This window comes from Panthera uncia, assembly GCF_023721935.1.
Source record: "Panthera uncia isolate 11264 chromosome B2 unlocalized genomic scaffold, Puncia_PCG_1.0 HiC_scaffold_24, whole genome shotgun sequence".
In the NCBI taxonomy this organism is placed as follows: domain Eukaryota; kingdom Metazoa; phylum Chordata; class Mammalia; order Carnivora; family Felidae; genus Panthera; species Panthera uncia.
This window is the reverse complement of record NW_026057580.1, coordinates 20,569,003-20,596,997: the sequence shown is the minus strand read 5'-3', so window position 1 is coordinate 20,596,997 and position 27,995 is coordinate 20,569,003. Positions and strand designations below refer to the sequence as shown.

At 42.7% G+C, this 27,995-nt stretch overlaps 1 protein-coding gene across 2 annotated transcripts; it reads right to left on the bottom strand.

Annotated features, from left to right (window-relative positions):
- Positions 1-5: 5 nt before the first annotated feature.
- Positions 6-23,793, bottom strand: TMEM14A (transmembrane protein 14A). Of its 2 annotated transcripts, none has more exons than XM_049653814.1 (5): positions 23,596-23,793; positions 10,706-10,797; positions 6,218-6,319; positions 3,721-3,808; positions 6-1,018 (listed from the first exon to the last, which is right to left on the bottom strand). In XM_049653814.1, exons 1-5 carry the CDS (start codon positions 23,754-23,756, stop codon positions 979-981), a joined length of 483 nt encoding a protein of 160 aa, XP_049509771.1. In that variant the 5' UTR covers positions 23,757-23,793; the 3' UTR covers positions 6-978. The 2 variants fall into 2 exon arrangements, with proteins under 2 accessions (XP_049509771.1, XP_049509772.1); XM_049653815.1 differs by lacking the exon at positions 23,596-23,793 and adding an exon at positions 14,816-14,922.
- Positions 23,794-27,995: the final 4,202 nt, after the last annotated feature.

Here is a 27,995-nt window from a genome sequence, read left to right as displayed (position 1 = left end):
GGTTTAAAACAGAAAGCATTTTATTTAAATACCGAATACATTCAGTCAGTACGCAGAGTGTGCTGAGAAAAAAAATAACACTGGCAGTAGTACAATTAAAATGGAAGAAATATAGTTTCTTTTTTTTTTTTTAATTTTTTTTAAGGTTTTATTTATTTTTGAGACAGAGAGAGACAGAGCATGAACGGGGGAGGGGCAGAGAGAGAGGGAGACACAGAATCGGAAGCAGGCTCCAGGCTCTGAGCCATCAGCCCAGAGCCCGACGCGGGGCTCGAACTCACGGACCGCGAGATCGTGACCTGAGCTGAAGTTGGACGCTTAACCGACTGAGCCACCCAGGCGCCCCAAGAAATATAGTTTCTAATACAATGCAAATGACAAACAGATACATGAACATTTTGTAAAGTTCACCTTGGGCACTCCATTATCTGATAACTGGCAGTTTAATTTCAACTTCAGACCCAACTGTTTGGAATTATCAAAAAATAAAACACCCCACACATATGAAAACTGGACGCAGCGAATGAAAGAGAATGTAATGATTTATTAAATATTTTTAATGAAACCATTATCAGAGAAGTAGAAAAACAGTCGAGGTTTTGTTTAAAAAAAATTACTCAAACTAGTGTTCATATTGGAGTGTTTCTGTTGTTTTTAATGTAGAATAAGACACATAACATTCCATGCTGAAGTTCATCTTTTTTTTAAGTTTACTTATTTATTTTGAGAGAGAGAGAGAACAAGTGGGGAAGGGGCAGAAAGAGAGAGAGAATCCCAAGCAGGCTCTGCACCACCAGTTGCAGAACTTGATGCAGTGCTCAAACTCACGAACTGAGAGATCACAACCTGAGCTGCAGTTGGACGCTTACCCGACTGAGCCACCCAGGCATCCCTGAAGCTTATCTTTTAAATACAAAGTATGTGCTCTGCCCGTTACAGCAGAATCGCATGAATTTAGTTTTCAGTTCCTCCATATTTTCAGAGCAGCAGTAAGACAAGTCTCAGAATCATCATGAGGCTGGATTAAGATAAAAGAAAGGCAAAGAGCAGGTCACGCTTACGTGGCATAAGACAGGTTAGTATGTTCACCAAACCCGTACTATTACTAAACTTTGGCTTCCAGGGTTCTCTCTTGCTTCTCCTTGGAGCAGGGGTGATCTCGTTATCCCTGTACTGGAACTTCCCAGACCCAGCTGGATTAGCTACTTAAAAATGTTGATTGACTGCATGAGCAAACTCAGAACTCATTGTTCTGAAAATCTGGGATGAAACTTTATAAGAGAAAGGTTTGGAAAGAAACGCCTTTCATAAACTAGTAAAGGCAAGTGGCTTGAAAAAAATAATGAAGGAGCAATTCTGGGGTGTTATTATTATAATCTCAGCTACTTTCCATTGACTGGGGTCTTGTCTTCTTGACCCAAAAACCCTGCTTCTGATTCTTTCTATCACTAAATATAATTTTTAGAACATAGCCATCACTGGAAGGCAGTCCTTTGTAATCACATTCCTCCCTGACACCCACCCCCAACCAAGCCATAAACATTATACATAGCCACACCAGAAATTTCTATAGTAAAGTAGAAAGGAGAAAATTAGTCATTGCATTACCACCTAGTGATAAACACTATTAACAGTGTGAAGTATTTCCTTCCTATCTTGGTTTTTTATACAAACTTTTGAGATCATACTATATTTGATTGTTTATTTTGTTTTTATCTCCTATTGTATCATTCTAATTTTCTAATAGAAAATAGATTTTCTAATGCCACTAAACAGTTTTTGAAAACAGTGCACGTAATGCCTGCTCAGTATTTCATTAAGTAGACAAAACATGTATTGAAACATTTCCTTATTGGTGAAGATTTTTAAAAATGTTTATTTATTTTGAAAGAGACAGAGAGGGAGAGGGAGGGAGGGACAGAAAGAGGGAGAGAGAGAATCCCAAGCAGGCTCCATCCATGTTGCCAGCACAGAGCCTGACATGGGGAGAACCGTGAGATCATGACCTGAGCCTAAATCAAGAGCTAGATGTTTAATCAACTGAGCCACCCAGACACTCCTCAAGTTGTTTCTAATTTTTCAATTCATCATGAGTTCCATTAGAAATAAAGTTGCAAATAGCCAAATTATGGAAAGAGCCTAAATGTCCATCAACTGATGAATGGATAAAGAAATTGTGGTTTATATACACAATGGAATAGTACGTGGCAATGAGAAAAAATGAAATATGGCCTTTTGTAGCAACATGGATGGAACTGGAGAGTGTGATGCTAAGTGAAATAAGCCATACAGAGAAAGACAGATACCATATGGTTTCACTCTTATGTGGATCCTGAGAAACATAACAGAAACCCATGGGGGAGGGGAAGGAAAAAAAAAAAAAAAAAAAAAAAGAGGTTAGAGTGGGAGAGAGCCAAAGCATAAGAGACTGTTAAAAACTGAGAACAAGGGGCGCCTGGGTGGCGCAGTCGGTTAAGCGTCCGACTTCAGCCAGGTCACCATCTCGCGGTCCGTGAGTTCGAGCCCCGCGTCAGGCTCTGGGCTGATGGCTCGGAGCCTGGAGCCTGTTTCCGATTCTGTGTCTCCCTCTCTCTCTGCCCCTCCCCCGTTCATGCTCTGTCGCTCTCTGTCCCAAAAATAAATAAAAAATGTTGAAAAAAAAAAAATTTAAAAACTGAGAACAAATTGAGGGTTGATGGGGGGTGGGAGGGAGGGCAGGGTGGGAGGGAGGGCAGGGTGGGTGATGGGTATTGAGGAGGGCACCTTTTGGGATGAGCACTGGGTGTTGTATGGAAACCAATTTGACAGTAAATTTCATATATTAAAAAAAAAAAAAAAAAAAAAAGAAATAAAGTTGCAGGGGCACTTGGGTAGCTCAGTCAGTTGAGCGTCCAACTTCAGCTCAGGTCATAATCTTGCAGTTGGTGAGTTTGAGCCCCACACCAGGCTTGCTACTTGTCAGCCTGTCAGTGTAGAGCCTGCTTCAGATCCTCTGTCCCCATCTCTCTGACCCTCCCCCACTTGTGCTCTCCCAAAAATAAATATTTTTTAAAAAAAGAAAAAGAAATAAAGAAATGAAGTTGCAATAAACATGAGTCTTTGTATACATTTCATTCTTTCTTTGGAAATTCCAAAGTAAAAAAGTAAAAATGTGTAACAAAGGAAATGCACATGTTGAAGGCTTTCAACATAATAAAGACAGCTTCCAGGAAGAACTAAAAATGTTACCTGTAAATTTTTACTTGGTAATATGCTTAATCTCATGGATAGAATTACTAGGATCAAAATAAGAGAAACCAGAGGTTCCCTGTTATCTTTTTTAAAAATATTAACTTTCTTCCCTTAAAAACTCAAAATAAGTGTAGCAGACTATCACTATAACACTCTAAGACTGAGTATCAGATTGAAATGAATACATTTACTGTTTCAGATGAGTAAATCTTGAGGAAAAATGAGGCTGAATTTAGTTCTTTATTCTGAAAAAGGTAGGCGAGTATATGTGCTCAGATACTATAGCAACCCTACGTGTACTCCACAAAAATGTTCATCGGTACATCAATACCAAAGACTGACTGAATACATGATATTTTAAGGTTTTACAGTCACGCTTACTGTCCTAAAAATTACTTTGACCTTTCAAATTAAAACTGACTCCTGCCAAAAAGTCAGCACTTCAAAATTATGGCAGAAGAAAGCACAGATCAAAATAGTTTTTCTTACCTTAAACCTGCAACCAGACCAGCTGGCATGATTTTCTTGGATCTCTTATACCTCACGCCCATTATGGTGGCCAGGAAGAAAGCTGTAACTACAAACCAAACCAATGCATGAACTGCAGTTTCAAACACATTCTCAATGCTTGCTTATGAAAAAAAAAATGCATATCATTTCAGCTTTTTAATAGAACTATTATGTGTAGGTACTGAGTTGCTATCTTCTTAAAAAGATAAAGTGCTCTATTAAAAGACTTTATGAGGGGCGCCTGGGTGGCTCAGTCGGTTGAGCGGCCGACTTCGGCTCGGGTCATGATCTCACGGTCTGTGACTTCGAGCCCCGCGTCGGGCTCTGTGCTGACAGCTCAGAGCCTGGAGCCTGTTTCCGATTCTGTGTCTCCCTCTCTCTGACCCTCCCCCGTTCATGCTCTGTCTCTCTCTGTCTCAAAAATAAATAAACGTTAAAAAAATTTTTTTTTAAAGACTTTATGAATTAGCTTATTGAAAAGGTTGTTGAGTAAATAAGCATGTTAAAATCTATTCCTGAAATATCTTCAAAATAAAAAGTCTTGGTCTAACTTAAATGTCTAGGAAGGCTAGGACTGTGTCTTACTCAACTTTCCTCAGGAACACTTGGCGGTATGTCTGGATCCACAAGGGGAAATCGAATAAATGCTTACTTAACTGAAAGTAAAGAAAATAATTGGTATCTTTTTTTAAAAGTAATGAATAAAAATGAATAAAAAAAAATACTAGGAAAAAAGGCTGACTGTTTTTAATGTGCAGCATTCAATTTTGGGAAATTGATGCCTGGAGACTAAATAACAATCATCTAGGTAATAATATTAAATTTAGAAGCATCATACCAGCCTTTTAGGAGCTGAACCAATATGGAGAGAGAAGCCGTTTTATTAGGGCACTGATGTCACAATTTAAGAACAGCTTTCAGGGTGCCTGAGTGGCTCAGTCGGTTAAGCATCTGATTTCAGCTCAGGTCATGATATCACAGCTTGTGAGTTTGAGCCCTGTGCTGGGCTCTGTGCTGACAGCTCAGAGCCTGGAGCCTGCTTCAGAGTCTTTGTCTCACTCTCTCTCTGCCCCTCCCCTGCTCATGCTCTGTCTCTCTCTTCTTCAAAAATAAATGAACATTAAAAAAAAAATTATAAAAAAATATTAAAAAGAACAGCTTTCAAGGAACAATTGCTTGCTGATATAAAAAAAATGATGATAAATATATGTGAAGTACTTAAACACACGAGGATAAAAAGCCTAGTATATCCACATCTTGCTGATATGTTTCTTCCTTTGATACAATTTCATTATTAAAAACTATCCCTAGAGGTGCCTGGGCGGCTCAGTCAGTTAAGCAACTGACTTTGGCTCAGGTCATGATCTCTCGGTTCGTGAGTTCGAGCCCCGCATCAGGCTCTGTGCTGACAGCCCAGAGCCTGGAGCCTGCTTCAGATTGTGTGTCTCCCTTTTTCTCTGCCCCTCCCCTGCTCATTCTCTGTCTCTGTCTCTCAAAAATAAACATTAAAAAAAATTTTTTTTAACTATCCCTACCTCCTGTTTCAAACAAAGAAAAAAGTAACACACTAAGTCTCTTTCTCTCCCTCAAATACCAAACTAATACAGTTTGTCTTCATTTGTATTTTCTTCCATAACCCACCAGGGCACTTTGAATAATGATCCAATTAAATAGAGACAATTTCCAAACCTCCACTGTATTTCAAGCTGGACTACAGAAATCCAAGCATCCCAGGCCTTTAAATACACATGGGTTTCCATTTTCACTGTGGACATTCCCCTACTAAACCCAACAGGGGAAGAAGCTAAAAAAGAGTCAGCCTTGGTTTTTTAGATTAAGTCTTAAGGAAAAAAAACAGGATCTAAAAGCTGCTTGTGAATTAAATAATGTGAGGCTGTCCCTTTTTAGGTATTTTAATAGCAACATGAGAACTATGCTAATATGCACTTAGGGAAGTTAACATAAAATCTAGCCATAATTCCTTTAATTTTATAATTTTATTTTTCTAGTAATAAGTTTCACAGAAATATGTTCTGTGTTTGAAAGCTTGGTAGCAATATCCTCATTTTTGATTGGGTCTGTCTAGAAAGGAACAAGAATTGTGTTCAGTCTTGACATATGCATATGCACTTGCCATGTAACTGCGTGTTTTCTTTTTTTTTATATATATATATATTTTTAATGTTTATTTATTTTTGAGACAGAGAGAGACAGAGCATGAATGGGGGAGGGTCAGAGAGAGGGAGACACAGAATCTGAAACAGGCTCCAGGCTCTGAGCTGTCAGCACAGAGCCCGACGTGGGGCTCGAACTCACGGACCACAAGATCATGACCTGAGCCGAAGTCGGCCGCTTAACCGACTGAGCCACCCAGGCGCCCCTAACTGCATGTTTTCTAGTGTACCTGGTATAGGGTATTAAAAAAAACACTCCCAAGGTTTGACCCTTCAGAAGTGGAAAAAAATGCCTTACTTACACAGTGACAGTTTTACATCTCGCTTGTCATTTGAGACTCGGTAAGCTCCATAGCCAGCCAAAAATCCAACAAAAAGACCAGCGATCAAAGATGGAACACCACCTGGGAAAAAAATGGGCTCAGAAAGAGAAATCCCAAATGAAAGGAATTCCTTCCATTCCTTCAAGTATGATACATGCACCTTCAAATGTATTTCTACATTTGGCACTGTAACTAGACAAAGCCAAATTAAATATCAGTCTACTCATGAACAGTTTCTAAGATTTGACTGTTCCCTGCTGAACCTGAAATGCAAGGCAGAGGAATCCCGAATACACAGCAATGCCAGGGTTAGACATGGCTGTATGCCAGTGATGCTGTGAACAAGATACACAGTCATTGCGTCATAGAGCTCACTCTATTTAGAATCTCAGATTGGAATCCATTGGGGTAGGGTCAAGGCATCTTTAGTTTAAAAATATCTATAGGAAATTCAGATTGCAGCCAGGGTTAAACCATTGCAGCAATGAGCACACGCATGCAACACACACATACACACACACACATACAGAGCAGCATCCTGAATGAGAAGCCATAGGCACTAGGTTCTATTCCTAATTCTTCCATTTGTTGCCTGCAGGACTTTGGCTAAGTCACTTAGTCCTCTGAGTTTTGTCAGCTGCAAAACAGAGTTAATAATATCATCTGTGTCAAATATATAATGGCTTAGAATGTTACAGTTGGAGGTATTAAATTCTTCATTGTTCCTCCCTTCCCGCAAATCTATCTTGCAAACACGGCAACATGATCTCTTAAAAGCGTATATCTGGACAGGTCACTCCCCTAATTGAAAACCTTCAATGCTTCCCACTACGCTTAGGGAAAAATTCAAGTCTGCTCTATTATTGGAGCCTTGGCCTTCTTTCAGTTCCTTGAATATGTCAAACTCTTTATTCCTCATGGCTTCTAGGCACGCTGTTCCTTGCCTGGACTGCTCTTCCCTGCACTATTCACCTCGCCAACTGCCGCTCACCTCCAGATGTCTTTGTAAGTGTTAGCTCCTCAGAGATGTCTTCTGTGATTCACTATTCTGAATGAGGACCCCCGTCAAAATTTCCTACTATTCGTCATCATATATTTGTACACCTGCCTGTATATTTAAGGTCAGCCCCCTGACTTGCTTGTGAGCACTATCTCTTTTTGCTCACTGCTGTTTTCCAGGGCCTGACATAGTGCTGGCTACTTAGCAGCACTAGATAAATACTGACAAAATGCATGCCTGGGAACTCCCTGTTAGGGGTCATGTTTAAGCAGAAGATGTCAGATTAGAAAAGAGTTAAGGGGACTTAAGTATTTTCTGAAACACTTGACTAGGTCACCTTTATTAAGGTGTCTTCTCAACTCAAGATCTATGACTCTTTTCTGTATTTCCTGATGATTTCTGCACTGCTAAGATCCTCCCGACCTTAAGTATGTGGAGGCAGGAGTGGTGGCATCTGCACCCAAGTCTTGGTGATGTCAGGCAGCAAACAGTGGGGACAGGAATGCACACTAGCAGCCCACGTGAATGAGAACCAGGAAGGCTCCTGGGAGAATTCATCCTGCATGAGGAAGGAGCTGGGACCGTGGGCTCTACCTCATAACAAAGCCATGGCTAGTGGAAGGGAGAAAGATCCTGCAAAAAAGCTGTCTATGGTGGGGCTACGAAAAAAGAAGTTCCAAGCTCTGCCCTGCATCCCCTTCCTCCCAGTGCTGACCTGGCTGGGGCAGCCTTGGTAGGGGAGTTTTCAAAGGAACTGAAAGGTACACATGGGGGCCTCCCTCCCTCAGAGCAGGACACCAGCTCTCCTGTTCCCCTCCTCCAGAGGGGCTGCTGTGCCCTGACCTTGAACTAGAGTAGGATGGTGTGAAGCCAGGTTCAGTCCTGGTATAGGAGAAGGCCAAGTGAGCCTTCTGGCCATCTTTAGCTTTGGGCACTGGCCACCTGGCTCAGAAAGAGCCTCAAAATCATAGTGTCTCCCTGGCTATGCACTTCTCTAGGGACTTATATGGGAGAGGGGTGAACCCAGAACTCAGTGCTCAGCATCCTGCCACTGTGCTGCCTCTTTCCACTTTCTCTGCTCCCAGCAAGAAAAGAAATCTCAGTCCCTCACTTTGATCCACACTATGTCAGGCAGCTGGTCTAGTACAGGATTCAGATATACTTGTCTTCTTACCAAACACCTTTTGGACATCACATCATTAACCTACCCAACATTGTTCTTTTTTTTTTTTTAATTTTTATTTTTTTACGTTTATTCATTTTTGAGAGACAGAGAGAGACAGAGCATGAGTGGGGGAGGGGCAGAGAGAGAGGGAGACTCAGAATGCGAAGCAGGCTCCAGGCTCTGAGCTATCAGCACAGAGCCCAACGCGGGGCTGGAACTCACAAACTGCGAGATCATGACCTGAGGTGAAGTCGGACACTCAACCGACTGAGCCACCCAGTCACCCCCAACATTATTCTTAATAACTGTCCCTTGGAATGGTCTCCTGACCCAAGTGCACAGGATTCATGTCTCGGGAAGATGTAAGTAAAATCAGAAAGCATCGACTCATTTTATACAAAAGTTCTAAGACATCAAGACCACAAGCAGCTTAGAATATAATACAGAATACAAAACTAGGAAAAGGTATTTTGCTCCACTGGCCCATAGACCCTCCCACTGGCAGGACAGTAACAACAGAAACAACAAGGGTATTAAACCTTTCTTCTGGGCCAGGCACTGTGTGAAATGTGTTACATGCATTATCTTATTTCATCCTAATGAATTAATATACAAATGAGGGATTCAACCCAAAAGCTAAAACAATTCACATGAGTATCTGAGATAGTAAGCAGTAGTGTCATGAGGAGAATCTAGGAATGCTTAATTCTGTGGCCTGTGTGCTCTTAACCTACATTATACAAGAGTGGGCTTCTTTGTGAACACATGCCCCCAGGAGCTTCCCAGATCACTTATTTGGGGGCTCTTGTAGGAGGCCAGGCAACCATATTGTGCAGCTGAGCAACAAGCACGTGCCCTCAGAGACCTTACAGCGAATGTGATTTCATTTGTTCCTGAAGAGATCTGGGGTAGAATGTAAAGTAATCCTTGTCTCTCTGCCCCTCCTCCACCCCTAGCTGCCCCAACACACACACACACACACACACACACACACACACACACACACACAGACATACACACACAGCCTTCTTCCCACCCCTCTAAGAGGCAGGCAAAAATGTCCAGGTGTGCTCTTCTGTTCCGTAACAAGAAGTTATTTAGACACATCTTTGACAAGGGAAATGTTTTTCAGTAACAATCCTATCAGAATTTTAAACTCAGTCCTCCTTAAAGTAGATTATAAAACATGAACTTTTGAGTAGTGGTTTACAGGTCTTTGGTGCGATGATTTTTTCATCAAATACATATCCACGATGCTACACATATTGAGAGAGAAAATAAGAATAACAAAAAAAAGTCTAAGTGATTTACAGGCTCTTGGAAATCTTAGAAAATAATGTTTTGGGGCTCCTGGATGGCTCAGTTGGTTAAGCATCCAACTTCGGCTCAGGTCATGATCTCATGATTCGTGGGTTCAAGCCCCGCATCGGGCTCTGTGCTGACAGCTCAGAGCCTGGAGCCTGCTTTGAATTCTGTGTGTGTGTCTCTCTCTCTCTAACCCCTCCCTTGTTCACACACACACACACACTCTCTCTCTCAAGAATAAATAAACATTAAAAAGAAAAGAAAATAATCTGTTTAAACCTGCCACCTCTGAGTCCCTACAGAGACCTGTGCTTCTGGCCTTGGACTTTTTAGCAATCTCTAAATAAGGAGTAACTCTAATAACTCTGTAGACCTGGCTTTTTCACTCAAGTTGAAGTCCACCAATGTCACAAATATAACACTCTTTGAAATATAACTTCATTTTTAAAATTTCATGAAAATATAAGAAACAGAAATATGAGACACCATGATTAAAAATACTTCTACCTTAAAACAAAGCAAAATATGAAACTTGGCCTTCTATTTTTCTCCATGAAAGCCCTTTGATTTATCAACTGGGTTTCTTCTTCTTTTGGATACAGATGAAGAGACAACTTCAGATATGATACCTAAGTATTTAACAAATTTTCCTCCGCAAAACATAATCTCAACATAAGTCAGTTTTTGATACCGTGAGTATGTAAACAAATGAAAACAGTCCTTTGATAATAAGCGCATAGCCCTGAGGTAGTTAAATCAATTAATTATGTAATTGATAATGATGGGTGAAGAGAGACCCAGAAAGCCAGGCTAGAATGCTCTGTCACACCCAGCCCCACTTCCCTCTATGGCTCCCTTCCACACACGACATGCTGGTCCTCAGCCACCTCTAGGACATCTTTAGCTTCTTGTCTTACTTACAAACCCTCAGATAATTTTAGCACAATCACCAACCCCCCACCAAGTCCCTTTGATGAAAAATATGGTTAGGGCTTACCTCTCCGCTTATATCCCAAAATGCTTCCAAAAGTCACAAGGGCCGCATAACCAAAACCAATCAGGTCCATTGGCAAGGCTGCAATTCTAAAGCTGGGGAAAGGGATAAGTTTTACAAAATAAAAAGAACTGGGAGCAGTATAAGTATATAAAAATGATACACATTCCACAGAATTACAGAGATTAATTTCTCTAATCTACTAAAAAAAGGAAAGCTCAGTCAAAGACATCCACACATAATCAATAGTAAATCATGGGCGCCTGGGTGGCTCAGTCGGTTGAGTGTCCAATTTTGTCTCAGGTCATGATCTCGCAGTCCATGAGTTCCAACCACACGCCAGGCACTCTGCTGACAGCTCAGAGCCTGGGATCTGCTTGGATTCTGTGTCTCCCTCTCTCTCTGCCCCTCCCCCATTCATGCTCTGTCTCTCTCTGTTTCAAAAATAAACAATTTAAAAAAAATTTTTAAAAATCAGTAGTAAATCACTGAAGAATATTAATGAAACCTCGCACAAAATTAAGTGAGCTATGAGAATATCTTATCGTGCCTCATAGCAGCAGTTGAAACATGTATCCAGGGGTGAGAAGCTCCATTAAAATCCTGCCCAGGAGTCTATAAGATGTCAGAGAAAGTGTGCTGGCTACAGGCTGGAGATATGGGTACTGGCACTAGCAGGTTGTTGGCCCTTGGACTATGCCCCATCCCTGATGTCAACTCGCCCCAAAGCAAGGGGAGTAGACGAGATGTTCCTTGCAGCTTTCAAATTTCTGATTCCTAGTAGTGCTTTACGTATCTTAATGCTTTTACATCTGTATTTCCTCCGTGGGGAAAATATCTTTGTACATACAAGGAATAGCGTATGAGATTTCATTGTAGTTTTATAGTGTTTTCACTGCTCACCATTTAAGTTAACCTGGTCTCTTAACCTCTGTACCAACTGGGAACAAACTGACCCAGAAGAACAGAAGAGAGGAAGCCAGAAGTTAGTGTGAGTAAGGGTCTGCAGGGAGGGAATTTGAGGTCCAGGAGATGATGGCACTGAGGAGGCACTAGTGAAAAATCCTCAATATCCATGGGAAGCAGAATTAAAAGAGAAGAACTCATCTTCTCTGTCCAAGAAATGGTGCTACAGGATTGAACACAAAGGAAGGACCTATGTTCAAAAACCATTGTCAACTGAATGATATGAACACATAATAATAATGGGGATGAAGATGTTTTGGAGCAATTACCATTCGAGAGCCTTACATCAACACATTTAATTATTACTACAACCCTCTTAGGTAAGTGCTATCATTATTATCCCTGCTTTCCAGATAAGCAGACTGAGGCACAGAAAAGGCCAGCAATACTCCTGAGGCCACACAGCAGAACCAAGATTACAGACTCAGAGAAGTCTCATTCCTAACCACTAGCAATAATACCTCTGATAACTGAGTTAGCTGTTTGAAAAAAGTGAATGTGCAAATAAAACTAATGCTCTTCAGAGTTTTTAAATTCTGGATCAGTCACTTCTGTTTGGTCTCGCTGCTTAAAGCTGTGGCCTTCCATTGGGTGACTTTACCATCTTCAGCCCTATGAGCTTCTCATGGTCAGTCCTACCTCCTGTCTTCCCCAAGAATTAATCATATTCCACAATGTATGCTTGCCTCCAAACCTGATGCCACTACTTACTAGCTATGTAACATTAGGCATGTTCCCTAATTTCTCTGCAATTCAGTGTCTCCATCTGTAAAATAGGGATAATAAAATTACCTACCTCACAGAGTTGTGTTAATTAAATGAGATACTAGTGTAAAGTGCTTAGAACAAAGCCTGGCACATACTGAGAACTCAACAAATGCTAGCTGTTCTAATCATGATCATTCTTCTCTTTCACCTTTACACTCATTTTGGGGTTTGACATGTGTAAGGACATAACTATAACAGCACACTGACAAATAACTGAGGTAGTGTGAATTTATGATTCAGGCATTCAATGAATCAAACCATAATATTACAACTTATACTGAATTCCACTTCACAACTATTGGGTGTCTTCTTTGTGCAAGGCAGTAGGAAGCAATGGAAAGCCCTTGGACTTGGCTCTGGTCTTCCAGGACTTGCAGTGCTGCACAGCAGAGGAGGCAGATGTGTTAATGAACCCTAAGAGGAGAGGCATGGGCACCATAACAAGCAGCGGTGCCTAATGAGACATGGGAGCCTAAGGAAGGATTCCTAGAGCAAGTGTGGTCCCAGCTGGGACCTTAGGCAGAGGAGTGAGCCAAGTGAAAAGGATGGCAAGGAAGGGTGTGTTCTAGGCAGCCGGGAGAACATGTGCAAAAGCCCAGGGGCATGAGAAAGCATGGCATGTTTTCAAAATGGACGGGGCTGGTGAAAAAGACAGGGCCAGGACACATGTAAACCCTATAAAGGGAGGCTGGGTTCCGTCTCAAGGGCGGTAAGGGATGAATGAAGGGAGCCTCATAACCAGACTTAATTCCAGCAAGTGCTTCCTGGCTGCAGTAGTAGGAGATGGATGGAGTGAGGCAGGAAAATAAGCTAAGCAAGAGATGATGGCAGCCTGGCCTAGAGACATGGCAATGAGGGTGGGTCAGATTTGAGAGAGGATCAGGAAATAGAATCAATAAGTCTGGATGTGGGAGTGTCAGGGGTGGGGGTGGGAGGATAAGTCAGAGATGACTCATCTCTAGGTCTCTGGCTTGGACCACTAGGAAGGAGAGGTGGGAGGCAGGTGAGCCTTGATGCTATTCTGAGACAAGGAGCACTAGAACAGCAGGAAGCATGTGGTGGCAGGAGGAGGCAGGTCACCAGGAATGATGGGACCTATTTGAGACATAATCTAAGATGCCTGACACACAGTGAGGAAAACACACTTATATAAAGATCTGAAGCTTATGAGAGATCACTCATCATGAGGTAGTAATTTGGGGACCTGATTTTCTCCTTAAGCCAACCACCTGGCATAAAAGGCTGATTCTTCTCCCTCCTCTGAGCCCCCAGCTCTTCTTCTGACTCTCTCCTGGGGCCCCACCCCTTTCTACCTGGTGTAGAGTTAGTTAGGTTGGGCTCCCCTCCGTATCTCCCTCCAAGCCAGTCAAACTCCTCCAGGGCTAAGCTCAAGTCCAGTTCATCTTCCTCCTCCCCACAGCACAAACCTCACTGCCATGCACAAGGCAGGTGCTTAGAAAATACTTGAATGAACGCATGAGTGACCCAAAGGAACAACTGCCTGAAGGAAGACATTCTGTAAGTGAGCCTCAGGATAGCTCTATTGCCAGGATACAGCCTGTTCCTTTAATCTCTTTACTGAACTGAGTGTTCTGAGGAGGCAAAACAAATCTATTCCCAATCCTTGTAAGATGTCTCTATACTCACAGGGAAAATGTAGACAAAAAGCAATCACCCCTCTTGCTCCATTTCCATGACAAGACCATATGACCTGCCCAAAACTACACATGAAAGCGATGGAAGTGGGAGATGATGTGCGATGTGCGCTTTGCATCACATGCTCCCATCGCAAACGCTATGCCGGCCGGACACTTGGAAAGGCCAGAAAGCATCTTGGGTGCAATGCAGCAAAATGACTTACTGCACCGCGTACAAACCCAGATGACAGGGCCCTGCCTTGCCCCTAAACCTCCAAAATTTAGGGAACCCGCTAAGAGATTTTTCCGTAAGCTACTATGTAAAAAGCTACCTATCTTTGTACTCGCTGGGGCTCGAAAGACACATTTTCGACTGAAGTCTGGGTGGTACTGGGAAGGTTAAAACTATTTTTGCAATGGTCCGAGAGCCCCATCCCTTCCCCACCTCTCCCTAGCTCCAGTAAAGTAGGAAGGAGGACAGGTGGGAGATTCGGGACCACGGAAGGAAGAAATCTGGGGAATCCCCAAGAGATGGAGCGAAGCGATCCCTGGAAGAAGCAGCCTCCATCCCCTGCAAAATCCTCCCAAGGTCCTCAGCATCTTTGCTTAGAGCAGTGCCTTTACAAGAAAATTCAGGGGAGGACGTTCTCGACTGCGAGGTGTACAGCTCACCAGCAGCCCCGAGCCCTCCCCGCGGATCATAAGTGAAATCTCAGGGGCCAGCTGCAGGCTAACTTCGTACCTGGTATCCGGAAGCGGTCCCCGCTGCCAGCGCCTCCCGACTCTGCGCGCTACCTTCCCGCACTCGGCCCGGGCCGCTTGTTCCGGGAGGCGCCTTCCCTGCAGCGCGCATGCGCCACGGCCTGCCCTCTCCGCTGGGTGTACCCCGCGCAGGCTCGCGGGGCTGAACAGAGGAGGCCAGTCAGCTATCCCGTCACCTGCTTGGTCAGCCGGGCTGGGCTGGGCTGGGCTTTAGACTCTGGCCATGAGCCAGGGGTTGGGCGGGGCGGAGAGGCATCCGCAGAGAGTGGTTTGGGTGTAGCAGGGATCCTAGAAGGTGGAGTTTTAACTGTGAGGCTCATTCATCACTCAGGGGACAGTTGGGGACCTCACAACAGCAACCTCGGCCTTTTACAAACTCGATTGTCCTAATTTTCAGTGTGGGGAGCTAAGGTTCAGACAGGTGAAATGATTTAGTTATCCACGGTGTCAGCTCCTAAGTGGGGTACAAAGATTAGAGTCCCAAGTTTATCTGGTTTCAAGGCCAGAGCAACCTCTATTACACTACCCTATCTACAAGGTCATGTAGATGTGGGGAGATCAGGATCCTGATTTTATACCTCAAGCCCAGGATTTGCTGGGCTTCAGTACATGAAGAGAAAGGTATAGACTGGCAGACTTGGAAAGCACTTTAAGTCATGTCCCAGGATAATCCCTGCCTAGGAATGAACCTTAAATGGATTTAGAATTCGGCTTCCTGGCAACAGCTTCTCATCTCACGCCAGTTTTGCTGGGTAAGCCGCATACAGTAGCTCCAACCCAACCCTCTTCCATATAGAACAGCCCTTCATACATTGTCAGAAGTCGGTCATCTAGGAGTCATCAAGCAGCTCTAGGGGTGTTGCTGGACTGGGAATGACAGCAGAGTTTCTTAAAATTAAAAAAAAACAAAAAACCTAAGAATATACATTAAATCTTGTGAAATTTGTTTGCCGAACCTATTCCTTGTGCTTAAAAGTGCTTCAGGAAAGGAATGTAACTAACTTATGAGAAGTCTAAGTCCCAGGGAGTTAATATGATTGCTGAAGGTTCACAGGAGAGTTTATGACAGGCAATGGAATATGGAGGAGGGGGGAAGTGGTACCTAAAATTTGACTCTGAGTCCCAGCTGTCTTTTCCATCCCCTTCTATGTCCATCCTTACCCTAGCCCTCCATCCTCCCCGCACCCCCCCACGCCCCCTTGCCTCCAGATTCCCAGGACAATTTTCCTATTCATAATAAAACGGAAAACCCTCTTGGAATGCCTCATTATCTTTACCTGATACGACCTTTAGTAAATAACTTGCCCCTGGATTTCAGTGCCTGGATTTATAAGATGCTTCTCAGACTAGGTGCTCTCAGAGATCCCTTGCACCCCTGTCACTTAGGTATTAGAAGCTGGAAACAGTCCCATGATATTCCTACTCAAGGCATTTTCACCTGAACCTAAAAGGAACTCTCTATTATGGGAATTCCATATTGTTGGGCATGTGGGATCAGAAAGGTTCTTAGGCAAAGGGGCCAGCGTCCTCTCAACTCATATGCCAGCTAATGGTAAGGTTAGAACACAAGGCAAGGGTGCCACAAAGCATTCGTCTCCACCTATTTGTAAAGCTGTCTATTCATGATCCGCAGTAGAGACAGATGGCACTCCAATGTGCCATCAACCCCCTTTGGAAGTCTGGAAAAATATACACAACCAAATACATAGGACTGCCAAGGAAGCCAGTTTTATTGAAACACAGTTATCAAATTATTAAAAATACATCTGGGATATAATAGATGTGCTGCTGCTTTAATTACAGGATTTCAGAATAGGTATAATAATTACCATAATTCCCAAGTAGTGCTATACATAAACAACACTTTGAAGTATCTGTAACATGTGAATGTCTGTGATTCCTAGTGATGACAGAGCCGCAAGTACTAATCCCACAGGGGTTTGTTGACTGTGAAAGAAATACTAGACTTTAGTTAGAGGTTAGTGGATGTAGAAATTTCTCTTGTCATCCAAGTTCTCAGATCTCCCGAATTCTATCCTCAGGCCCCTTTGGATTTGCAGAACTCCCAATCCATAGTAACACAAGCTTTCATAAGTTGTATATAGAGAACTGGAGAAGGGGAGGGCACAGCTGAGTCTGACTGACTGACAGACTGGCCGCTCAGGCAGGACCTCATATTATGTTTACCCCTCAGTGAGTGCTCTGTGGATCTTGAGCCTAATCCTCATTTTCAAATGTTCTGAAACTCGGTCTGCATCAGTTCTTCCACGGGCACCCTAGCTTTGGAAGATTAATTCATAAAAACCAAAGTCCTAAGGGACTTACTGGCTTTTAAGCAAACAACTAAAAGCTGGCTTCAGGTCTGTGACTCTTCCCTTCCTTCAGATCCCACAGGGTTACTTATTATTTAGGGCTCTGCTCATGAGTAAAAGAAATTTTGAACAAGCATCCCTATATGTGTATATTTCTAAATTAGACATATACTGCTGTGCTAATATGCTGTGGATATTTTATTTTATTTTTAATTTAAATCTGAGTTAACATATAGCGTAGTAATTGTTTCAGGAGTAGAATTTAGTGATTCATCACTTATACATATAATAAATATGCTCATACGCTCATCCCAACAAGTGTCCTCCTTAGTCCCCATCACCCATTTAGCCCATTCCCCTACCCACCCCTCTTCAGCAACTCCCAGTTTGTTTTCTGTATTTAAGAGTCTCTTATGGTTTGCCTCCCTCTCTGTTTTTATCTTATTTTTCCTTCCCTTCCCCTATTTTCATCTGTTTTGTTTCTTAAACTCCATTTACGAGTGAAATCATATATTTGTCTTTCTCTGACTTATTTCTTTTAGCATAATACACTCTAGTTCCGTCCATGTTATTGCAAATGGCAAAATTTCATTCTTTTTGATTGCCAAGTAATATTCCAGTGTGTGTGTGTGTGTGTGTGTGTGTGTGTGTGTATATATATATATACCACATCTTCTTTATCCATTCATCAGTCAATGGATATTTGGGCTCTTTCTATATAGCAGCTAGTGCTGCTATAAACGTTGGGGTGCATGTGCCCCTTCAAATCAGCACTCCAGTATCCTTTGGATAAATACCTAGTAGTGCAATTTCTGAGTCATAGGATAGTTCTATTTTTAATTTTTTGAGGAGCCTCCATTCTGTTTTCTAGAGTGGCTGCACCAGTTTGCATTCCCACCATGCTGTGGATATTTTAAATACAAATATATAATCAAAATAGGATACATGATGCAAGAATTTAAAAGGAGAACATGAATATAATATGATTAAACAGGTATTTCCTACCTTTAATTAAAAATCACATATTTCTTTCTGTCCCATGGTGCAGTAGACTATTTTTATTCTTTCTGTCTTCTTTTCAAGTAATACTTTTGTAAACTGCTTGCAGCCTTTAGGACATCCTTCTTTTCTTTTATGTAGGGGTAAAAATTGAATACAGGCAAATGTAAAATTCACTCTGACTTGCAGCTTGGCTCTCTGCAAGCCCACATCATACGGATTCCCTGCATCAGTCCAGTGTGATGACATTAGGCTGAATATCTCCCAGTATAAGTGTCTGGACATGGAATACTTAAGGTTTTACTAGCAACAGTGGGTTTTTTAATTTGTAGGAATTAGTTTCCATTTCTCCAAGAATGTCCACCTACTTTATGTCCATAGTCCACAGGCTTGTTTTGACAAGGCAGCTGTTTGTTAATCAGGTCCTTTGCATCTGTAAGTTCATCCTACAGACTACCCATGTCTAAACTGTCCGTCCTTTTTAGGGGCACCTGCGTGGCTCAGTTGGTTGAGTGTCTGGCTTTGGCCCAGTCATGATAGCATGGTTTGTGGGTTCAAGCCCCATGTCAGGCTCTGTGCTGACAGCTCAGAGCCTGGAGCCTGCTTCAGATTCTGTGTCTCCCTCTCTCTCTACCCCTCCCCTGCTAATGTTCTGTCTCTCTCAAAAATAAACAGTAAATAAAAATAAATAAATAAATAAATAAATAAATAAAAATAAAATGTCTGTCCTTTTTAAACACTCTGAAGCACACTGGATGTCACCATAAGTTAAACATCTCCTTCTCAGGGAAAATGGTTTTAAGGCACAGAGGTAATGTGAACTGGTAAAACTGAAGTTGGATTCCAAATAAGTTACTGCTTTAGTAAAGAAAATAAAGTCACGTTTAACTTGATTGCCCTTTTCTGGTGACTTTTTTGTTTTTTAATTTTAGTTCTGAAGCAGTCTTATCTCTAAAAAATGAATCATTTTTCCACCATACGAGTTTTTGTCTCAACCTACACATAACATCAAACCGCTCAGATGCAGTCAGTTCATCCTTCTCTAAGCTTCTTATTCCCCCTTCAAAGATCATCAAACAGTTTTGGAGAAACAGCATATAAATGTCTGTTTCCTGTTTCTCCATTCTCATCCTCAATATATTTCCAAATCAAAGAAGGACATTCTTCTTGTCCTACATTTTGAAAGTATGATTTTATGGCAGGCAAACAGTTTAGTATCTTTTCTATGGCTTGGAGCAAGGACATCCATCTTGTAGTCACATGTCTAACGAGGCTATCTCCTTCCACTTCTACAAAGTAAAAAATATCATTAACAGCTTTTGCACAATTTAAAAAAATGTTTATTTTTGAGAGAGTGTGTATGGGAGGGGCAGAGAGAGGGAGGGAGACAGAGGATCTAAAGCAGGCTCTGAGCTGACAGCAGCAAGCCTGCTGTGGGGCCTGAACTCATGAACTGTGAGATAATGACCTCAGCCAAGTCGGATGCTTAACTGACTGAGCCACCCAGGTGCCCTGAGAGCTTCTGTACATTTTGAGGAAACTGAAAAGTGACCCAGACTTTCATTATGAAAGTCTCAATATCACATTTAAGCAAATCACAACACTTTTTAGCAATGCTGTATACAAGATGTTCAAGACATTGAACAGGTAAGATCTTTTCATTTTCTTTGGTGAGACACTTCTAGACTGAATGGGATTTGCCAAAATTTACATTGGCACTGTTTGATGAATATGCAGATAGATGAGCTATGTCTAGTTTGTATTTGGATAAAATATCAACAATCTTCTGCTTTATGATTTCAGCAGTTTCATTAAAATCCTCATAGAAATCCAGAAGACATGGGGCACCTGGGTGGCTCAATAGGTTAAGCCTCTGATTCTTGATCTCCGCTCAAGTCTTGAGTTCAAAATCCACATTGGGCTCCACGCTGGGCATGAAGCCTACTTAAAAAAGAAAAAGAAAGAAAGAAATTAAGAAGACGATTTGAAATCCATTTTTTTAAGTCAAAGTACCTAAGAATGAGAGGGAACATTTTTTGTTGCCGTGGGTTGATGCATTGCTTAAAGTTGAAGACTGTAGAAAGCATGACAGATGGGGAGAAATGACTAAATCAGCTCTACACCGTAAGGGGCAAACACCTCCGTTATCAAAATTTCTCCTTTTGTTCGCCTGCAGGATATTTTAGTTGCAACCCCTCAGTCAGGAAAAGTAACTTTACTCAGTTTCATAGAGCAATCAAGGGAGCCATATGATAATGTTTGTTTGTGTGGTATACCCAAGCTAATTCAGCAGCTGCTATTTTTGACTGAACATTGGTGTCTTTTGGGGGAATAAAAACACTTTGATTGGTTTAGAGGCACTTGCCTGTCTCACTCTTAACTGGTGAGATTCAGTCTCCATGTGTTTTCACATCCCCTTCTCCACCATGCCTAATCCCCAATTCTTTTCTGCATATTGTGCAGTATGCTCTGTTTTGGTTATTTACCTCCCTGATCCAGTTGTATGTCTCCTTCCATTTGTCATTAAAGCAACACAGTTGATTAGCCTTCTTTTTTGGTGATGGGATTGTTGGTACTATAATTGTTCTCATTTTCATTACCTGACTTCTTAGAAAACATGGTCACGATAAAGTCAGAGACAGACTGTAACATTCATAATTACAACACACTGCAGTCACTCCTCAGTGCAACATGGACAAACCATTACTGTAAACTGCAAATTGTGGTTGACAACACCAGTGGTCAGAAGGAAAGTGGGCAACAGCAACTACAGAAGGTGCAAAATCTCTGCCATATCCATTTGACACTAAAGACAGTGTTGCTTTCAGCCCCTCTTTTTGGGCCACTGGGTCTGGTACTTTTCCTCCAGTCTGCCACACTCATTGCCAAAAACTAAAGCCTATCATACTCCAGGGAAGAGTTTTCCAGGACACGATACTTTCGATGTTAAATTGAGATGACTGATTACCTCACTGGGTCCCCAATTATCCAAGGACTAGCTCTTCAGAAGCAGGATGCCTCTGGACACCTTGCTTCTAGAATATTTATCACAGGTTTCTCTTCTTTAAGAGTGATGAAAACAGAGCCCTGTCTTTTGTTGGACTCTGGATCCAGTGAAAACTCAATGGCCTTGATCTGGAAACACAGACAAAACTCAGGGCTGGTGCCTCCTCCAACTCAGAACCTAAAGGGAACTCATAGGAGGGAAGACACCCAATGTCAGAGGAGGAGAAAGAAGTCCTGCTGAGCAGAACTCCAGCCAGCCAAGGAAGGAAGGAAAAAATCAGCCACAGGTGATTGATGGAGAGCATAAACCACACTTTTGGGAGGCACTCACCTCCTAAAATTTGCCAAAGTACTCCCTATCCTCTCCTCTGCAGCTTTGGGGCTCAGACCCCCAATAAAGATTTTCTTCACATGATCCTTCTTCACAGTCATGGCACTTTTGGGGTTCATGCTATGGCCATCCAGCCTGTGCTCCTTCTGGTCTAGGACCTGTTTCCGCAGAGAAGCAGACTGACCAACTGTCCAGGCTTATCCAGGACGAAGGGATTGGGGGACTTTCAGTGCTAAAACCAGAAGTGAGGGGTTTCTGGGAAGCAGGACTTTCAGCGTGAAAACCAGAACTAAGGGATTTCCCACGCTGAAGGACTAACTAAAACTCGAGACTCGGGTTTCCTGGGCTGTGGGGCTTTTAATGCTAAAACCAGGACAATACCTCCTGAAAAAGGGGTCAGACAGATGCCAGTTCTAATTCTCACTGCCATTTCCTAGCAACATTACCCTGGGCTATTCCCTTTTCTTTGAGCCACAAGACTCCACCACTGGTACACAAAATAGTTCATCCCATCCAAACACACCACACTCTACCTTGAGCCTGACTTCTAAATTTTCTCTAAACCCGAAATCCAGAAGGTTTACCTAAACACACATAAATCAGACCTTAGTCCCTTAGAGCCTCTGTCCATGCTATATGCTCTCTTCCTGTCCTGGTAGTCCCGATTTAAGCCTTGTTTTTTCCAGAGGTAAAATTGCAGGTCTTAAGAGCACAGGCTGTAGCTGGGCTTCTGGTCCCAGAATCCTCACTGTGCTAACCCTCTACTCACATGCAATCTCTTTTAGTTACCAAATCTTCTCTGGGCTTTAATCTCTTCCTTTGTAAAATGGCACTTAAATAGTATCTATTTTATAACATCCTTGGATGCTTTTCTAATTCTTACATGTGAAGTGTTTAGCACAGTGTCCCAAACAAGCAGATAAACAGATAATAAATATCCACTATCGTCTTCCTGGACCACGTCGACCCATATACCTCTTATTCCCCTCTTAAATCTGTACAGAAACAAGTCCCTAAATTCTGCTTCCCTCAGAGGGTTTGGCCATATATAGCTTAGACACACTGATCATGATCCAGGGATGCTATTCTCTCAGAAATCAAATCCTGTACCCAAGGGCCCTTGATGGACTACATAGCTTGCCTTCTCCACACTGGCTGCATCTTGAAAGAGGATCAGCCCAACCCTCTTGATCTTCCAATGTTGGGATCCATTTTTATAGCATGTCAACAACCTCTCCAAATTTGGCCAAAGCGTCTTTTGAGTCCTTTGTGCTGGTGTCCCAGCTCAGGCCACCAACGAACAATTTTCTGAAATTGTAGGGCAAGACACATGGCAGCAAGAAGTCTTACAAGGAAGAATGTTTTGAAGGGCTTCAAGAAATCCATGAGTTAAGGAAGAAATGAACCTCCCAAAGCTTTTATTGTAAAGAATACAAAGAAATCCACCATCCACAGGAAAGGTCTACACCTACCCATCCTGTCTGTAAAGATTCTACCTTTGACAAACGTTAATAAATCTACACTACCTCCTTACTGAGATCTCAACTCCACACTGACACTAATAAAACTTAAGAGCAAAGCACCCCAGGCTGGGAAGCAGAAAGAAAGGGCAACCTGGCCAGAGGATAGGCCCTGGGCACTCATCACAACTGGAAGTGAGAATGACTTTTAAACACCCTCTGGTCAAAGTGCAATCATCTGTCTCTGTCTTCCCCTGTGCCCATATGGCTCTCAAGGAACTTGGCCTTCCTGAGAGAGTCTAGACAGTGACTCCATTCCCACTTGGAGGGGAGGATGGAGAAGGATGGAGAGAAGGATAGACGGAGGAGGGTGGGAGGGAGAACGGCCCCTCCAGCACGTGGAGGGGCCCAGACCTTGACACAGCTTGGTCCCGGGTCGGAGCGCACACCTTACCCTTGGCCACCTACCCTCTCCGCCAGGCGGCTGCGTGATGGCACCAAAGTCCACCCAACAACTCCCGCCAACTCCACGGCCATCTAACTTTCTTGTTCTCCTCGTTCTTGCTCTGGTTCATCCCGGGGCCATTATCTGGTCGGCCTCGCGCCGTTCTGGCTCCTAGTGGAGGCCTCCTGGTCCCGGCTGGAGACTCACCTTCGGGGGACAGCCTCGTGTTGGTTCTCTGCCGGGCAGGTGGTTCCCACGGGAGGCTCGCCCTCACCTGTTTCCGACATACTGGGCGGACCCGGCCGCTCCCCTAACCGCCAGGAACGCCGCGCAGCCCGCTTGCTCGCCCCGGCCCCAGCCCGGACCATGGTGGCTTTGCCGGAGCCTCCGCTTGACTTAATGCTCACGTTCCGGGACCCGGGACTCTGGACTCGGGGTGGGGGTGGGGTGGGGGAAGGGAGGGCGAGGACTAGCGGGCGGGGAGGGCGGACCCACCTCTGCCAAACTGCATGCTCATTGGCTGAACCCACCTGACACTCAACTGTGCGCCGGCGTCCAATTGGCCTCAACGGCGCGCGCTCTAAAACTGCGGTGTCCAAACGCTGCCGCAGAGGGCCCCCGAGGTGGAGACGGAACTGAAGTGTGTCCCAAATCGCTGGAGCGCCCGGGCGCACCCTCCACCGGCTGAAGTGGTAGCCTTTCGCCCCTGCGCGCCGGTCTCAGGGCTTCACCGGAGTGAAAACAGGCAAGAGTAAGACAAAAACCGGTTCAAATCCCTAAAGCAGAACATCCACAGGCCAATTCAAAGAAGGCAGATACATGAGGAAAGTATAATTAAGTAAAAATCCGCTTTTGCAACGGCAAAGCAAACAACTGAAATTCAAGCCTGGAAATTCCATAAAAGAAGACGTGAATCTAATTTCAAACTTCGGTATACCGGTTTCTGTTTAGACCTCGATAAGCAAAATTTAACTGCCTTTCCGATGAAAAGGCAGCAGGGGGCACAAATGCCCTCGTTTCATTCCGGTAGGCGGGTTGTTTTAGCCTGGTCAGAGTTCTCAAACATCAAATAGTTTTGCTCTTAAGAAAACAGGGATGGTTATGAAACTGAACGGTAAATGGGGAAAACAGGACGATGGGTTACGTAGAAAAACGTACGAGAAAGGTATACGATTAATGCATTACAGTCTGTTGGCTAAGGAGTACAGTTGCCTTAATATTGTTGGTGTGTGAGGAGGAGAGGTCAATTATAGGACATAGGGGGAGTTTTGAGGTGGGCTCTGACAGCGAGCCGGGGCAGTGGAGAGTGACCACAGGGCACTGGCCAACTTCCTGTCCTAAGCCTGCCATTTGGACCCATTCTGAACTTTTGCCAAGGATGCAGGACTTCCCGTGTGAAAAAGGGACTGAGGGGTTTCTCAGGGTTGGGGACTTTCCTATAAACAATAATAATAACAACAGCTAATATTTAATTAGTTCCTGTTGTGTGCCAGCCACCTTCCCAGCATTTTACAGGTATCAACTTTAATCTTCACAACAACCCTCTGAGGTAATACGGTATCATCCCCATTGTGTACAGAGGAGGAAACTGAGGCAACTTGCTAAAGGTCATGTAAACAGCTGAGCAGTGTCAGATCCAGGTTTAAGGAAAGTGTGCATGTAGGCTCTGCAGTCATTCTGCCTGGGTTCGAATCATGACTCCCATCGTGTATATTATTAATACAGAAAAGCACATAACATTATGACTAGCACACAGGAAATACTCAAGTGTTTGCTATTCTTACTCAAAGAGTGGTCCTTGGTTTCCAAGAGCTTAAAATATACTTTAAGAGGTTGGTAAGATTGCACCTATCAATGGATGAATGCATATTCATAGATGCATATTAAGTGTTCAGAGGAGGGAACAATTGTGAAACAGTAGTCAGATCTGGGTCGCAGCCTGCTTGGGTGTGGCACCTGCTTAAAATTCTACCCAAGTAATGCTCCAGTCTCTGATCCTCAACGGCTTGAGCTATAATCATTACATTCTCTGTGTTTGATTATCATATGGGTGTGTATGTGTGTTTAAAAAACATAGTCATTTTTTGTTAGTCACTAAAATTCTCTTAATGCTGTGATATCTACTTTTTCAGCAGGAGGAAGCTTTAATTAATTATTAATTTTTCAGAGGAAGCGTTTATTCATTTTGCAAATAGTTATTATCTATTAGAGGGCAAGCCCTAGAGTAGGACTCAAAAATAAACGGGGTTCCGAGTCAGAAACTGACTCTGGAATGAGGGGGATGGGAAGGGATATTATTTTAATTGAAACATGAAGTCTGAGAGGGAGCCAGTGGGCAAGGAGTCAGGGGAACCACACTGGGGGCAGCAGGAATGGTCTGAGCAAAGACCCTTGGTGGGGAAAGGGCTCCATGCCTTGGGAGAATCAAAGAATGGTACTCAGTTGGGCCTGGAGAATTGTGAATTTGAAGCAGAGTGAATTGGTTCTGCAACAAGTTCTGTTCACAAAGAGCCAGGGCGGAGTATGGTTTCCTGCCTCTGAGTCTTCTATTTAAATCATCTGGACTGTGCAGCCTGCAGATGTTGCTGTGTGGAAACTTTACTTTATGGGTGAGAGGTAATCTTTGTGCACAGCTTGTTTTTCATTGGTCGTCCTCAACTAAGTTTAATGCTATGTGTCTGTGTATACTTAAATCCAGCAGAGCCTCTGTCTTGAATGAAATGACTCTTCACTCTTGTGTTTTGCTTAACTGTAAAAGAATTATGTTTGTTTCTATGGCAAAATGGATTTACATACATTCACTAGCATATGTGCCTAACTGCAATTTTTCCAAAAGAGATTTATTTCCCCTTCTTCTTCTCTTTCTTCTTTCTTCTTCTTTCTCCTCCTCCTCCTCCTCTTTTTTATTAATAATTTATTTATTTTTTAATTTACATCCAAGTTAGTCAGCATATGGTGCAACAGATTTCAGGGGTAGATTCCTTAATGTCCCTTACCCATTTAGCCCATCCCCCCTCCCACAACCCCTCCAGCAACCCTCTGTTTGTTCTCTATATTTAAGAGTCTCTTATGTTTTGTCCCCCTCCCTGTTTTATATTGTTTTTGGTTCCCTTCCCTTGTGTCCATCTGTTTTGTATCTTAAATTTCTCACATGAGTGAAGTCATGTGATATTTGTCTTTGACTGACTAATGTCACTTAGCATAATACCCTCCAGTTCCATCCATGTAGTTGCAAATAGCAAGATTTCACTCTTTTTGATTGCCGAGTAATACTCCATTGTATATATATACTACATCTTTATTCATTCATCCATCAATGGACGTTTGAGCTCTTTCCATACTTTGGCTATTGTTGATAGTGCTCCTATAAACATCCTTCGAAGCAGCACACCTGTATCCCCTGGATAAATACCTAGTAGTGCAATTCCTGGGTCGTAGAGTAGTTCTATTTTTTATTTTTTGAGGAACCTCTATACTGTTTTCCAGAGTGGCTGCACCAGTTTGCATTCCCACCAGCAATGCAAAAGAGATCCTCTTTCTCTGTATCCTTGGCCAACTGTTGTTAATTGTAATTGTAGCCCTTCTGACAGGTGTGAGGTGGTATCTCATTGTGGTTTTGATTTGTATTTCCCTGATGATGAGTGATGTTGAGCATTTTTTCATGTATCCGTTGGCCATCTGGATGTCTTCTTTGGAGAAGTGTCTATTCATGTCTTTTGCCCATTTCTTCACTGGATTATTTGTTGTTTGGGTGTTGAGTTCAAGAAGTTCTTTATAGATTTTGGATACTAACCCTTTATCTGATAGGTCATTTGCAAATATCTTCTCCCATTCCATCGGTTTCCTTTTAGTTTTGCTGATTGTTTCCTTCACTGTGCAGAAGCTTTCCAGTTTTCCCAGGAGCACCATTTGCTGGAGAGACTGCCTTTATTCTATTAGATAGTCTTTCCTGCTTTGTCAAAGATTAGTTGACCATCCGTTTGTGGGTCCATTTCTGGGTTCTCTGTTCTGTTCCATTGATCTGAGTGTCTGTTCTTGTGCCAGTTATCATACTGTCTTGATGATTACAGCTTTTGTAATACAGGTTGGAGTCCAGGATTGTGATGCCTCCAGCTTTGGTTTTCTTTTTCAAGATTGCTTTGGCTATTCGGGATCTTTTCTGGTTCCATACAACTTTTAGTATTGTGAAGAATTCTGTGAAGATTCTGTGAAGAATTCTGGTGTTATTTTGATAGGGATTGCATTGAATACATAGATTGCTTTTGGGTAGTATTGATATTTTAACAATATTTGTTCTTCCTATCCAGGAGCATGGAATATTTTTCCATTTTTTTGTGTCTTCTTCAATTTCTTTCATAAGCTTTCTATAGTTTTCAGTGTATAGGTTTTTCACCTCTTTGTTTAGATTTATTCCTAGGTATTTTATGGGTTTTGGTGCAATTGTAAATGGGATCAATTCCTTGATTTCTCTTTCTGTTGCTTCTTGTTGGTGTATAGGAATGCAACTGATTTCTGAGCATTGATTTTATATCCTATGACTTTGCTGAATTCATGGATCAGTTCTAGCAGTTTTTTGATGGAATCTTTTGGGTGTTCCATATAGAGTA

Bases quoted from the DNA above. Each gene is read 5' to 3' on its own strand.
- TMEM14A (XM_049653814.1), bottom strand. From the start codon at position 23,756: ATGGTCCGGGCTGGGGCCGGGGCGAGCAAGCGGGCTGCGCGGCGTTCC. The intron at 10,798-23,595 runs GTGAGTCTCCAG...CCCTTTCCCCAG, and splicing joins CACGAGGCTGTCCCCCGAAG to CTTTAGAATTGCAGCCTTGC. The intron at 1,019-3,720 runs GTAAGAAAAACT...ATCTTAATCCAG, and splicing joins GGTCTGGTTGCAGGTTTAAG to CCTCATGATGATTCTGAGAC.